At 39.7% G+C, this 12496-nt stretch overlaps 1 protein-coding gene across 2 annotated transcripts in view; it reads left to right on the top strand.

Annotated features, from left to right (window-relative positions):
* LOC101009425 (cytochrome b5 type B) overlaps nucleotides 1-6083 on the top strand; it is a 40209-nt gene extending 34126 nt beyond the window's left edge. The window contains exons 4-5 of one of the 2 annotated variants that reach the window (XM_003917105.3): nucleotides 1052-1080; nucleotides 4698-6083. In XM_003917105.3, the coding sequence (XP_003917154.1) occupies nucleotides 1052-1080; nucleotides 4698-4788 (120 nt within the window). In that variant the 3' untranslated portion in view covers nucleotides 4789-6083. The remainder of the gene's footprint in view (nucleotides 1-1051; nucleotides 1081-4697) is intronic. The other variant, XM_009196762.3, reaches the window with a different exon arrangement.
* Nucleotides 6084-12496: the final 6413 nt, after the last annotated feature.

Here is a 12496-nt window from a genome sequence, read left to right as displayed (position 1 = left end):
TCCTCTGGCAGTAAGTTAGCAGGCCTTTTGTACTATACAGCTGATTAATGGAATCAGCACCTCATTTGATACTTACTTAAATTGAGTAAAAAATTTTAATAACAACCTTATTGTGATACAATTCACATACCATACAGTTCACCTATTTAAACTGTACAAGTCAATGGTTTTTAGTGTATTTACAAAGCTGTGCAGTCTATTTGAGAACAATTTCCTCACTCCAAGAAGGAACCCCATACTCATTAGCAGTTGTTTTCCACTTCCCCACAACTCGTCCTCCTCATGCCAGCCCGAGGCAACCACTGATCTACTTCTATCTCTATTGATTGTCCTATTCTGAACACTTTATAAAGCAGATTTATATAATATGTAGTCTTTTGTGTCTGCTTTCTTTCACTTAGTATAATGCTCTGAAGGTTATAGCAGATATCAATACTTCAGTACCTTTTATTGCTAAGATTTATATTTTAAGGTTATTTTGTCATTTTCTTTCCTTTGACTCCGTTTTTTCTCTTTTCATTGTGAAATCAATTCTAAGGTCTCCCTTCATAATTATTATGATTTCAAAGAGTGAACCAGTATATTTTTGTGATCTACAAAGCAATCATCTATATGATCTAGAGGATTTCACAGTTGATCTACGTGTTAGAAGAGCTTTTTGGGCTTTAAAAAAGGTTTTTAGAAAGTATGATGTTAGCTACTGCCAGTGGCAAGCCCAGCTGAACCAGGCACATCATCATGACCACAAAGTAGTCCATTTCAATGTAGTTTGTATTATTAACATTTTTTAACATCTAAAAAAGTTTAGGTCATTTCTATGCTTTCATTAGTGATTCTTCAGTAGGAAGGAACCTAGCAAAGTGCCAGTATGTTATCAGAAATAAAATTCCCAGTCCATCCATTGCTTATATATTTGTAAACACCAAAATGCATGAAAAGTGAAGTTCTGGTATCAGTTACAGGGTTTATGTAGCTATTCAAGAAAATGTATATGTGCTATGTTAATCTTGTTTCTTTTTGTTTGTTATTTTTGAATATGTGTCATTTTCAGGACCCTTCAAAACATGATACATGCAAAAGGTTAGTATCCCCTTAACAGATTTCCTTATGTTCAAAGTAATGTCTAGCAAGAGACTCTTCCGTAAGTATATGTATGTAACATAACTTACGAGTGCAGCTTGACAACTAATTCTTTTTTGGCCCAAATCACTGCAAATTCAGTTGTTCCTTGACATTAGCAAAATTAACTTTTATACTTTTAGCCGTTTCGAATAATCTAAAAGGTTCATGCCTTGAGTAATTTTTTAATCTTATTGTGACACAAATTGGAATCACACTCAGTAAGAGGCCAGTATGCATGGACAGGTAGCTACTAGTGGGTCAGCCTTCAGTCTCTGCAGTTCAAACCAGCTACACTATTCTACTTAAAACTTAATCTCATTTACTTCTCACAACCATTCTGTAAGATAGGTGCTATTATTACATTTTACAGAAGAAAAAAACACTGCAGTCATATTTAGGAATTTGGATTTTCTCAGGTTTACTTACAATATATTCCTTGGCATTAATATTAGTAATTCATTAGTATTAGCTCTGAAAGTTATAAATTGCCTTCCCTTAAGTGCCTCTATCTAAAATGACTGTGGAATCCTTGGCCTGTACAATATATTTGTGGAGATTATATAGAGCTAGCCATTCTATCTTTTGGACATCTCAGGGTATTTCAGAGAAAGAAAATATGTCTTTTTTTTCCCATAAAATATCAGATCTATTATTTGAGGTAATGGACACAGTATAAAAAAGTACAAACTATTAGTAAATTTAGTTTCCTTAATATTGAGGGCTTAGGGTCAACAAAATGCTGCATAAAATTTTGAAAATACAAGCCACAAAATTGCAGATTTTAAACTTAAAACTTATGCTTATGCAGGGCGGGGTGCAGTGGCTCACGCCTGTAATCCCAGCACTTTGGGAGGCTGAGGCGGGTGGATCATGAGGTCAGGAGTTCGAGACCAGCCTGGACAACATGTTGAAACCCCATCTCTACTAAAAATACAAAATTAGCTGGGCATGGTGGTGCGTGCCTATAGTCCCAACTATTTGGGAGGCCGAGGCAGGAGAATTGCTTGAACCTGGGAGGCGGAGGTTGCAGTGAGCCAAGATCGTGCCATTGCACTCCAGCCTGGGCAACAAGAACGAAACTCCATCTCAAAAAAAAAAAAAAAACCTTATGCTTATGCTATAAAACTTAGACTTATGCTAAACATAAAAACTGATTAAGAATTATCAGGCAGAAGATATAAAGAATCCCTACAAATCAGTTTTTTGAAACCTCAGTAGAATATGAGAAAAAGGGCTGGGCACAGTGGCTCATGCCTGTAATCCCAGTACTTTGGGAGGCCAAGGCGGGTGGATCACGAGGTCAGAAGATCGAGACCATCCTGGTAACACGGTGAAACCCCGTCTCCGCTAAAAATACAAAAAATTAGCCGGGTGTGGTGGTGGGCGCCTGTAGTCCCAGCTACTTGGGAGGCTGAGATGGGAGAATGGCCTGAACCCAGGAGGCGGAGCTTGCAGTGAGCCGAGATCGCGCCACTGCACTCCAGCCTGGGCGATGAGCAAGACTCCATCTCAAAAAAAAAAAAAAAAGAATATGAGAAAAAGATTTAAACACTTTACAGAAAAGGAAACACAAATGTAAACATATGGAAATGAGGTTTAATCTCATTCATCATTAGTGATATGTGAATTAAAATCATAGGTGTATTTCATACCTAACCAGATTGATAAAAATTAAAAATTTTGCAAGTAAGAGTTGGTTGGAAAGTTTATCCCCCAACTCTTAAAAACACTCCTAGGGTAATGTAAATGAGTATAATCAGTTTGGAAAGCAGGTTGGCATTATCTAGTAAATTTGACAGGATGAATTAACTTTTGACCCAGCAATTCCATTTCTAATGATATACTTGATAGAAATGTGTGCACAAGTACACCCAGAAATATGTACAAGAATGTTCACAGCAGCATTATTCGAGATATTCAAACATCAGAAACAACCCTAATAAATTGTGGTATATTCATACAATGGAACACTACAAAACAATAAAAATAAATGAATCACAAACATGTAGTAATCTGGATGAATCTCCAAGAAGAAAAGTCTGTGTTAGGACAGGAAGTTATTGTTGAACCTGAATCTCCTGTGATGCAGTATAAATGTGTTTCGTCTGGTTCTCTCCTCAGTCGCAGTTAAGTATTAGGAAAAATTATGTGAGTATTGGTGTCAACCATTCTCAGTCTTTTGTACTAAAGAAATTTTCTGGCCAGGCACGGTGGCTCATGCCTGTAATCCCAGCACTTTGGGAGGCCTCTGCGGGCGGATCCACCGGCTGAGGCAGGAGAATGGCGTGAACCCAGGAGGCGGAGCTTGCAGTGAGCCGAGATCGCGCCATTGCACTCCAGCCTGGGCGATAGAGCGAGACTCCATCTCAAAAAAAAAAAAAAAGTCAAATTTTCTTCTTCAGTGTTTTCTTAAGGATCCTACTTTTGGATTCTTTAGGCTTTTGTGGTTGCTCTTCAAGGAGTCTGAATTCATTACTCTTATCAGGAGATTACTTCAGAGTTCCCAGTGCATATTGCTGTTATACATGCCATATTGCTTGGTATTTTAAACAAAGCTGCCTGGCTACCATTCCAAACTAGTCCAGCTTAGCTTTCTGCCATACGTAAGCATACAGAGTGCTAGGCATGTTTAGGCAAAGAATCATTTTTCTCATGAACTTCAGCTCGTTTTATTGACTTCAAAACCTTTTAATACCAAGACTCATATGTTTTAAGTAGAGGGGCAGCCGGGTCATTTGGATCATGGAAGAATTATACTTTAAAACTAGTGTGCTAATAAGTTCTATTAAAGAATTATTATGTTAAGGAGAATGATGACTGTTCTGAAGCTCCTAAGGAAAGGCTCTTGCAGTACTTTTGAAGCTGCCATTTGCTTTACCCTATTAGAACTGTATATACTTTTTGTGTATGTGTATCCTTATTAGTGTCCAAACTTAACTAGGGATTAAGAAGAGGGGTTTGGAATCACACTGTCCAACTCCCTTACTAGCTTTGGGATTTGGGGTGCAAAGCTTATGTTTCTCTTGTATGAGATGAGAATAATAGCCCTATTTCATAGGGTGTTGTAAGGATTAAATCTTTAAAATACATATGAAGTAGATAGGATATTTCTGGTAGTTATATTAGATATGATTACTTCCAAATTTATATTGGGATGGATTTTTTTTATACATATATGAAATGTCACTTACATAATGGTGTTTTTTCCTGTTTAAAAATGTTAATTGCAGAATACGTGAAAAGCAAAAGCACAGAGAAGACAATGTGAGAGTATCCATAATCCCTAACTCAGAAATAACCACTATATGACTTTGTAGAAACACATATAAAGGCATGGAAAGGCATCTTATTTGATATCATACTATTGGTTGTTTTTAACCTTTTAAAAAATTACTTTGTAATTTTGTCACTCCAATCCAAATATTTTTTCCCCAACTACTTTGTGATAAAAGCAGTTAAATTTCCCAAAGTAAATAAAAACTCCTCGCCCATATAAAAACATGTGAAAGCTGAAAGATAGTGAACATGTGTCTTAAAATATTAACAGTTTTATTGCTTTCTCCCCCTCCTCCTAGTTGCTGGTCATACTGGATTTTACCCATCATAGGCGCTGTTCTCTTAGGTTTCCTGTACCGCTACTACACATCGGAAAGCAAATCCTCCTGAGGAGGCCTTGCTGAAGTTGGAAAGTGCATCCATTTTGGGGTGAAAACTAGAGACTTGCTTGGGGGCTGCAGAAGTGCCCTCTCCTCGAATCCTGCCAGTTGCATTCTTCCCCCTTGGAGCCAAGACGATTGGCCAGACATCCACCTCAGATCTGGGACCAGTGTCCTCCATCTCTCAGAGCCTTACTCCCAAAGTACCTGCTCACTGTTCTGTGTCAAATGATTGCCGGTGTTTCCTCTCTTCACTGGTTTCCATGAGTACCCTTATATTTCAAAACTTCCTGTTCATAAGTTATAGTGACATTGCTCTTTCGTAAAAATGCCTGCTTTCCAATACTTTGATTGCACATTAGACATTCTTAACAGGGCGGCAGTCTAGTGTTGAAACTTTTATTTTTTCATTTTTCTTTTAAGTAAATTTTTAAAAAAATTTCTGATTTAGGGCTGGGTGCGGTGGCTCAGGCCTGTAATCCTAGCACTTTGGGAGGCCAAGGTGGGAAGATCGTTTGAGGCCAAGAGTTTGAGACCAGCCTGGGCAACATAGCGAGACTCTTATCTGTTTAAAAAAAAAAAAAATCTGATTTAATTCTGTTATTTATCATAAGGGGTTTAATTCCTGAAGTAAAGGTATGCACCTATTAAACTTAAAACTGCCAAATGAGTTTTGTTCCTTTTATGTGCATGATAAAGCTACAAGGAATGGTGTGGCCACCTCCTCCTCCCTTTCAAGCTAGGGCAGCAGGTAGCTCTTCCCACCCCCTGAGCCCAGCCCCTTCCCAAGTGGTGCTGGACAAAAAAACTACATGGCCCTTTTATGTCTTGGGGCTGGAAAGGGAGGGATGAATTGGGGTGATAGAACCCTGGTGAATTCAGAGTTATCTTTCTTTAGAAAAATATTGAAAAACACTACTTCAGGATAGGAGTTTAGAAAAAGCACCAAAGCTTTCACTTTGGTTTGGCACCAGTTTCTAACCATCTGTTTTTTCTACCCTAGCTATCTTTTATTGGTAAAATATAAATGTATAATTATGTCTGTAGAGCTTTACCAAGGATTTTCCCTCCTATTTTGTTTGTTGATTAGCAAATTTTTGATTCTCCATTTTCCAAAAGTAAAAGACTCCAGCATGGCCTTCTGTTTGCCCCGAGTAAAGTAACTTCCATAGAAAATGGTATTTGAAAGTGAGAGTTCATGACAAGAGCCCGTTTTCCATTTCTTCTGTATTTTACCTCCATGACTCCAACTTGTGGGTTTGTTCTGTTTTTCCATGAGAATAAAATACTGGCAGTTTTTTTCTCTGATGTGTGTTCATTGAGAAGTAGGTTACTAGAATTATGTTACTGTGTCTTATTGGTTCAGTGATGATTTCTCTGGCATATTAGACTTTTATTTTTTTCCCCATAGAAGCACCTGAGGAAATAAATAGTACACTGGCTGTTTTCTGCCAGCAACTGTGGTAATTTTTCTCCCTGTCCTTTGAGAATTGCTAGTCTGCTTCTGAGCCATTGTCATATCCGGCAGGGAGCAGCTTGGTTCAAGAAGGACCATAGAGGCTGCTCAGCATCTCCTCCCTCCCTCCCAGCTTGCCAGGGATTTGATGAGACAGGAAACTGCCCAGCAAACCAGGGACTGCCCATGCAAACTATTTAAGAAAAAGTTCAACCCAGGTCTTGTATCCTGTGATTTAGCAGTTGAATGAATACAGAATTCATCAAAATAATATTAACCTTGTACTTGCACACTTGGATATATTTGGGAGTAATTTTAGGAGATTTCTGGCTGAGTTTTACAAAATGTCAGGGATATGGGTTTAGTAAAACTTTTATCTTTAGAAAAATGTTCGTATGCATTATAAGATGCTACTTTTAAGACAATATTGATAAAAACCTTGGTTATTATTTAACAACAGTGGTATAACTTGATGCTTCTCTATTTAAAGGCAAGGAAGGATTGGTATATGATTGCCTGTAATAAATAAATTACGTGATTATTGAAGTACATTGGGGTAAAAGTAAAGAACAGAGGAGTATTGAGGAGCTTGAAATGGAACATTCAATCTAAAGCCAAGCCTGAAGATAACTTGAATCAGTTGTAAAAATGTGTTGGCAATGTCCAAAATTGAATGAAAAACATCTGGCTTATAAGCAATGTTAGAGAATTACCATCTTAAGTAAAATTGGTGTTTTTGTTATTTTTAAGGTAAATGCCAGTGCAAAAGGTATGTTTTTCTACTTCACATTGGTTTTCTTTTCCTGTTTACATCTGGACTTGTTTTTTACTGAGAGCCAGAGGAAAAGATAATTAGACTTTGTCTCTTCCACCCATGAAATCCCTGCAGTACCCAGGGCTGCTTCTGAGCTACTGCTGATGTGATGTCACTTTGTATTAGGAAAACCAGTTGGGGGTCCATTTACTATTATTCTGTTGCCTACAAAAACAGCCAGGTGAAAGGTAAATCTTGTGTGAGAGTTTGCGGAGGTTTTTCTAAACAATAAAGTAATATAGCACACTAGCCAAATCCATCCAAAAGGACTTTTTTTAAGGAAGTAGGCTTGAATTCACGAAACAGTCTTGACAGGGGTAGGTGGTGAAAGTCCTCTGGAGAGCAAGTGGAGCCAGTCCCCATTGGCTGACAGTGCCACCTGGAGCTGGTCTCTGGGGTGTTTGGTTGTTTATTCCTGAGGAGGACTAACTGCTGCTGCTGCTGCAAACTGGACTGTACACATCATGGCTGCTGGACACGAAGGAGGAGGTAAGAGAAGTTTCATGCCACCAAAATAGAGGGTGTTGGTACCACTGCCCCTGGTCTGAGAGTCAGGGTTTAAACCTGCCTCAGTAGAGACTAGTTTGAAATGACACCAAAATTCCCCAGCCCCTACTCAGCAATTGGTTTTGGTTTCCAAATGACTTCTGCATTTGTAAAGATAACAGAGTGGTGGGGTCAAAGTTTATCTTGTGTTTAGATCTCAAGACTCCTTAAGCAAAAACAAAAATCCCTTGGAACCTATCTTTTGAGCCTGTAAAGTTCTTTTAGCAGTTGTCATAAATGCATATGTTGTGAAATCAGAACACTGTCGAGTTTATACTCATTTAGCTGCAATGTGGGACAATGAAAAATGCTTTACAGGCCTTAAGTATCATTACTTATGGTATCTCCTGCTTTAAAATCTCAAGCAATATCTATCTGGTTAAATTCCGTTTTAGGAGATTGAGATGCAGAACGTTGATGTTCATTACCTCCTCCTACCCCAGGAGAAATGGATTCAGACATGTCTTGTCTCAACAAGAAATTGATTTTTCTTTTTTTAACTATCTCATTCTGTTGCCAAATATCACAGAAGTAATGAGGAGTTTAGTTACATTTGGCTGTTGTGCTCTGAAAGAGCCAGGTTTGGAATTTGTGGGGGTGATCTAGGAAGAAGGTTCCAAAGAAGCAGAGGCATTTGTCAAGTTACCTACCCTATATCCAGCATCCTCCTCGTGAGCTTCAGTAGCTGCTCTTTGCCCACGCTTGTATCCTACGTTTGCTATTTGGGCAAACCATTACTTCAGTTATTTAACTTCCCTTTTTTTTTAACTTCACCTTTGACTGTGAACAAGTAACATTAACATTCCTTTTGTATATTCACTAATGGCGTTAGTTTACCTATTTTATTTCAGAATATTTTGAACGAAGATCTTTGTCTCTTTCTGCTGGAATGCACACACAGTGAATGTTTGTTAGAACTACACACAATAAAGACACTGTTTTCCTTTTCTTGCCCTGACTACACTTATTTTTTTTTTAATTAAAAAATTTTTTTTTACGTAGAAGTGTTGGTTTTGTAATCCTTAGGTGTTCTGGAAGAGAAGGATTTGAGAAGCATGACAGTCTCCCGTGTCTGTGCTAACGATGTGTTTAGCACAATGTGGTGGGGAGTTCCGTGGTTCTCCAGGATTCTGCTCACTGTTCTTTTCGTGAAGTGAATCGTTCATTTGATAATCGTGAAATGCAAAAAGTAAGGCTGTGTTTTAATGGATGTGAAGTGGGAACGGGGTAGCCAGGTTTGAGGTTCTGTTTCCACTGAAACTACCTACTGAAAGAGAAGCCAGTACCAGGTAATACTGTTTTGTTATCTGCAATGCCAGTCTTCAAATGATTGTTTTTCTTGGAAATAGCTAAACTGTTGGGGGAAATTAAACACTGAGATTGAAGTTTAGTGACTGTGTTAATAAAACAAGGGAAATAAACCATTTTTATAATTACCTTTAAAACATACTGATAGCCATCTACCATTACTAACGTATCAGATTTCTGTTGAGAGATCGTTCATTAGGGCTTGGCTATTTCACTATCACAGGAACTGAGGATTACTAACAGGAAAGGATGCCCCCATTCTTGTTACCAAAGTTTGAATTTAATGTTTAATCTTCGATACTAATAAGAATTTATTATCATAGCACTCTCCCTGATGCTGAATAGTTGGTAGGTGCTTGACAAATCCTGGTCGATTCATGAAAGCCTGAGGTAGAAGACTGATTCCAATTATCTAAATCTAAGGGAAGAAATATCCACACAATCTGTTAAGCTGCTGGTAATTGATAGCATAAATGTAACGTTAATTAGTGAACTAGATTGCTATGTATGTGCAAAGCCCAGTCAGCCTAATCACATATATGCCAGCATTTTAAAAACAAAATTATTTGATGAAGCAGTGAGAGACTAGAGTGGCTTTCCAGGTGAAACATGAGAATACACTTGTAATGCTGTCATTTCTCTGACACCTACTATGTGCCATGCAATGTGGTTTACAAACCTTGCTGATCTGTCCCTGTCTACCTTGTAAGGACACTTTTATGGCAACTCAGAGAGCCACCTGACTTGACCACAGAGCTAAGAGGAGAGCCAGGGTTTTTCTGTTTTGTTTCGTTTTGAGGCAGAGTCTCTATCCCCCAGGCTGGAGCACAGTGGTATGATCTGGGTTCACTGCAACCTCCACCTCCTGGGCTCAAGCAATCGCCTCACTCACCCTCCCAAGTAGCTGGCACTTCTAATTTTTGTATTTTTTTGTAGAGACGAGGTTTCACCATGCTGGCCAGGCTGGTCTTGAACTCCTGGTCTGAAGTGATCCACCCGCCTTGGCCTCCCAAAGTGCTGAGATTACAGGCGTGAGCCACCTCCCCTGGCCTGAGAGCCAGGGTTTAAACCTGCCTCAGTAGACTAGTTTGAAATGACCCTTGAATCCCATGCAAATGGCTTAGTTTCTTGAAGCCAGTTAATGAGAATTTAGATCTGAACTATGTTGCTGAAAACAACTTTTCATAAGAGGCAAAGGATTGAGAATTGAGGACGACTGATGAAATCCTTAATCAGCACATATGAGAAGTCCTTGCATTTCATCAGTCTAGGATCCTGGATAAAATTTAACATGGAACCATGTATGTAAATACATAGTTTTTGGTTTTTTTTTAAAAGAAGGTTTTGCTCTGTCGACCAGGTTGGAGAGCAGTGGCATGATCATAGCTCACTGTAGCCTCAAACTCCTCCGCTCAAGTCTCAGCCTCCCAACTAGCTGGGACTACAGGTGTGTGCCACCATGCCCAGCAACGTAAAAAAAAATTTTTTTTTTGGTAGTAGTAGAGTCTCACTATGTTGCCGAGTCTGGTCTCAAACTCATGGCCTCAAGCCAGTCCTCCTACCTCAGCCTCCCAAAGTGTGGGATTACAGGCATGAGCCACTGTGCCTGGCCCCATTTTCCTTTTTTTTTTTTTTTCCTTCCCTGTTTTTCAGAAATTGAGGTGGGATTGTCTTCCCAGACAATACAATGATGTTCATAATAAGAATCTTCTGACAGACCTACTCACTCTGATTTTAATAACCTAAGAAATCTAATCAGAGACAAATAGAGATAGAATCAGGAGAGGCTAAGTCATGAACAGCACAGGAAAATGAGCTTCCAAGACTCCCAGTCTGACCCCCTTTTTCTCTTTTGTAACTTTTTTTTTCCTACCTCTCATCCTACCTCATCTTGCCCTCTTGCTTTGCCTCGTGTTTTATTTTATAAAGGACAACACCTCAGCTATGCTCCTCTTTTCTTTTTCTTTTGTTTTGGAGCTGGGGTCTTGTTATGTTGCCCAGTCTGGACTAGAACTCCTGGGCTCAAGCCATCCTCCCACCTCAGCCTCCCCAGTAGCTGGGGCTACAGGCATGCGCCACTGCACTGGCTACATCTTCATTTTTGTGTTGTGGTACAAAAATGTACTTGACGCTCTGTCCTAAAAACAATGGGAAGAAATAATTTGTTTATAAACTGGACCATCCAGAAAGAATGCAGTTCTGTTTGAACATCTCTATTCACCTTTGTTTAAAGCTACATTCTAGCTCTGGGCCTTTCGTGTGAATCAAATTTGCCTTTTCAGTTACTTAAAATTGGGCTTCTGAAACCCACATATCTTGACAACTATGGTCTCTGCAACTTATCTGACCGTAAAACACTTGCCTGGGTAATGTCCTTGTAAGAGTTCTTCCTTTCTGGCCGGATGCGGTGGCTCACGCCTGTAATCCCAGCACTTTGGGAGGCCGAGGCGGGTGGATCACTTGAGGTCAGGAGTTTTGAGACCAGCCTGGCCAACATGGTGAAACCCTGTCTCTATTAAAAATACAAAAGTTATCTGGACGTGGTAGTGCATGCCTGTAATCCCAGCTACTCGGGAGGCTGAGGCAGGAGACTCTCTTGAACCTGGGAGATGGGGGTTGCAGTGAACTGAGATCGTGCCACTGCACTCCAGCCTGGGGGACAAGAGTGAAACTCCATCTCAGGAAAAAAAAAGTAGTTCTTCCTTTCCAAGTATACCTAAGTTCCCATAAGACAGAAAGTCACTTTTTTGGTTGTTAATTTTTTGAGATAAGGGTCTCACAATGTCACCCAGGCTGGAGTGCTGGAGTATCATCATGGCTCACTGTAGCCTTCACCTCCCAGGGTCAAGCAATCCTCTTACCTCAGTCTCCCGAGTTGCTGGGACTGCAAGTGCCTGCCACTGTGGCCAGCTAATTTAAATTTGTTTTAGAGACAGAGTCTTGCTGTGTTGCCCAAGCTGGCCTTGGCCTCCCAAAGCGCTGGGATAACAGGTGTGAGCTACTGTGCCCAGAAACTCATTTTTTATTCCATGCCAAGTCTCAGTATCTCTGGAAAGAAGAAACATTCTTCACTTTAAAACACCTACAGATTATTATTGTCATAGAGTAAGATATAGAAACCCGCTTAAGCTCACATAGGTAACAGAGAAATGACTTGCTGTGAATCAGTAACAAATGAGTATCCGATGGAACACAAGGGTAGGAATCAGCTGGCCCTCCTGAGGATCTAGGAACAGGAACCAGAAACCCATAGGAACCAAAGTGGTTACTTTAGTTTCCTGTCCAAACTTCTAAAGGAAATTAATAATTAGAAGTGAAAATGTGGTTGACTGGGTAATATGAGTGTCTACTTTTGGTCCCATCAAGGGAATGGGAACCCATCCCCCAGCCTTGAATGGGAAGGGGATCATAGGGAAAGCAGTTTCCCAAGGGAGATGCTATAATTGCATACTTTGTGTATATTTAAATGTCTTCATTAATTAACTAAACGCCCTCTGAAGGAAGGCACTTCTGCATTTCTCAGGGTGCCCTGCATTGGGCTGGGCCATAGGGAGGGCAAAGTGGATTCAGTATGGCTTACCGTGCTGTGCCTGC

This window comes from Papio anubis, chromosome 18 (genome assembly GCF_008728515.1).
Source record: "Papio anubis isolate 15944 chromosome 18, Panubis1.0, whole genome shotgun sequence".
NCBI classification, from domain to species: Eukaryota; Metazoa; Chordata; class Mammalia; order Primates; family Cercopithecidae; genus Papio; species Papio anubis.
Note: the sequence above shows the minus strand (reverse complement) of the source record. Positions and strands in the feature narration are given on the sequence as shown.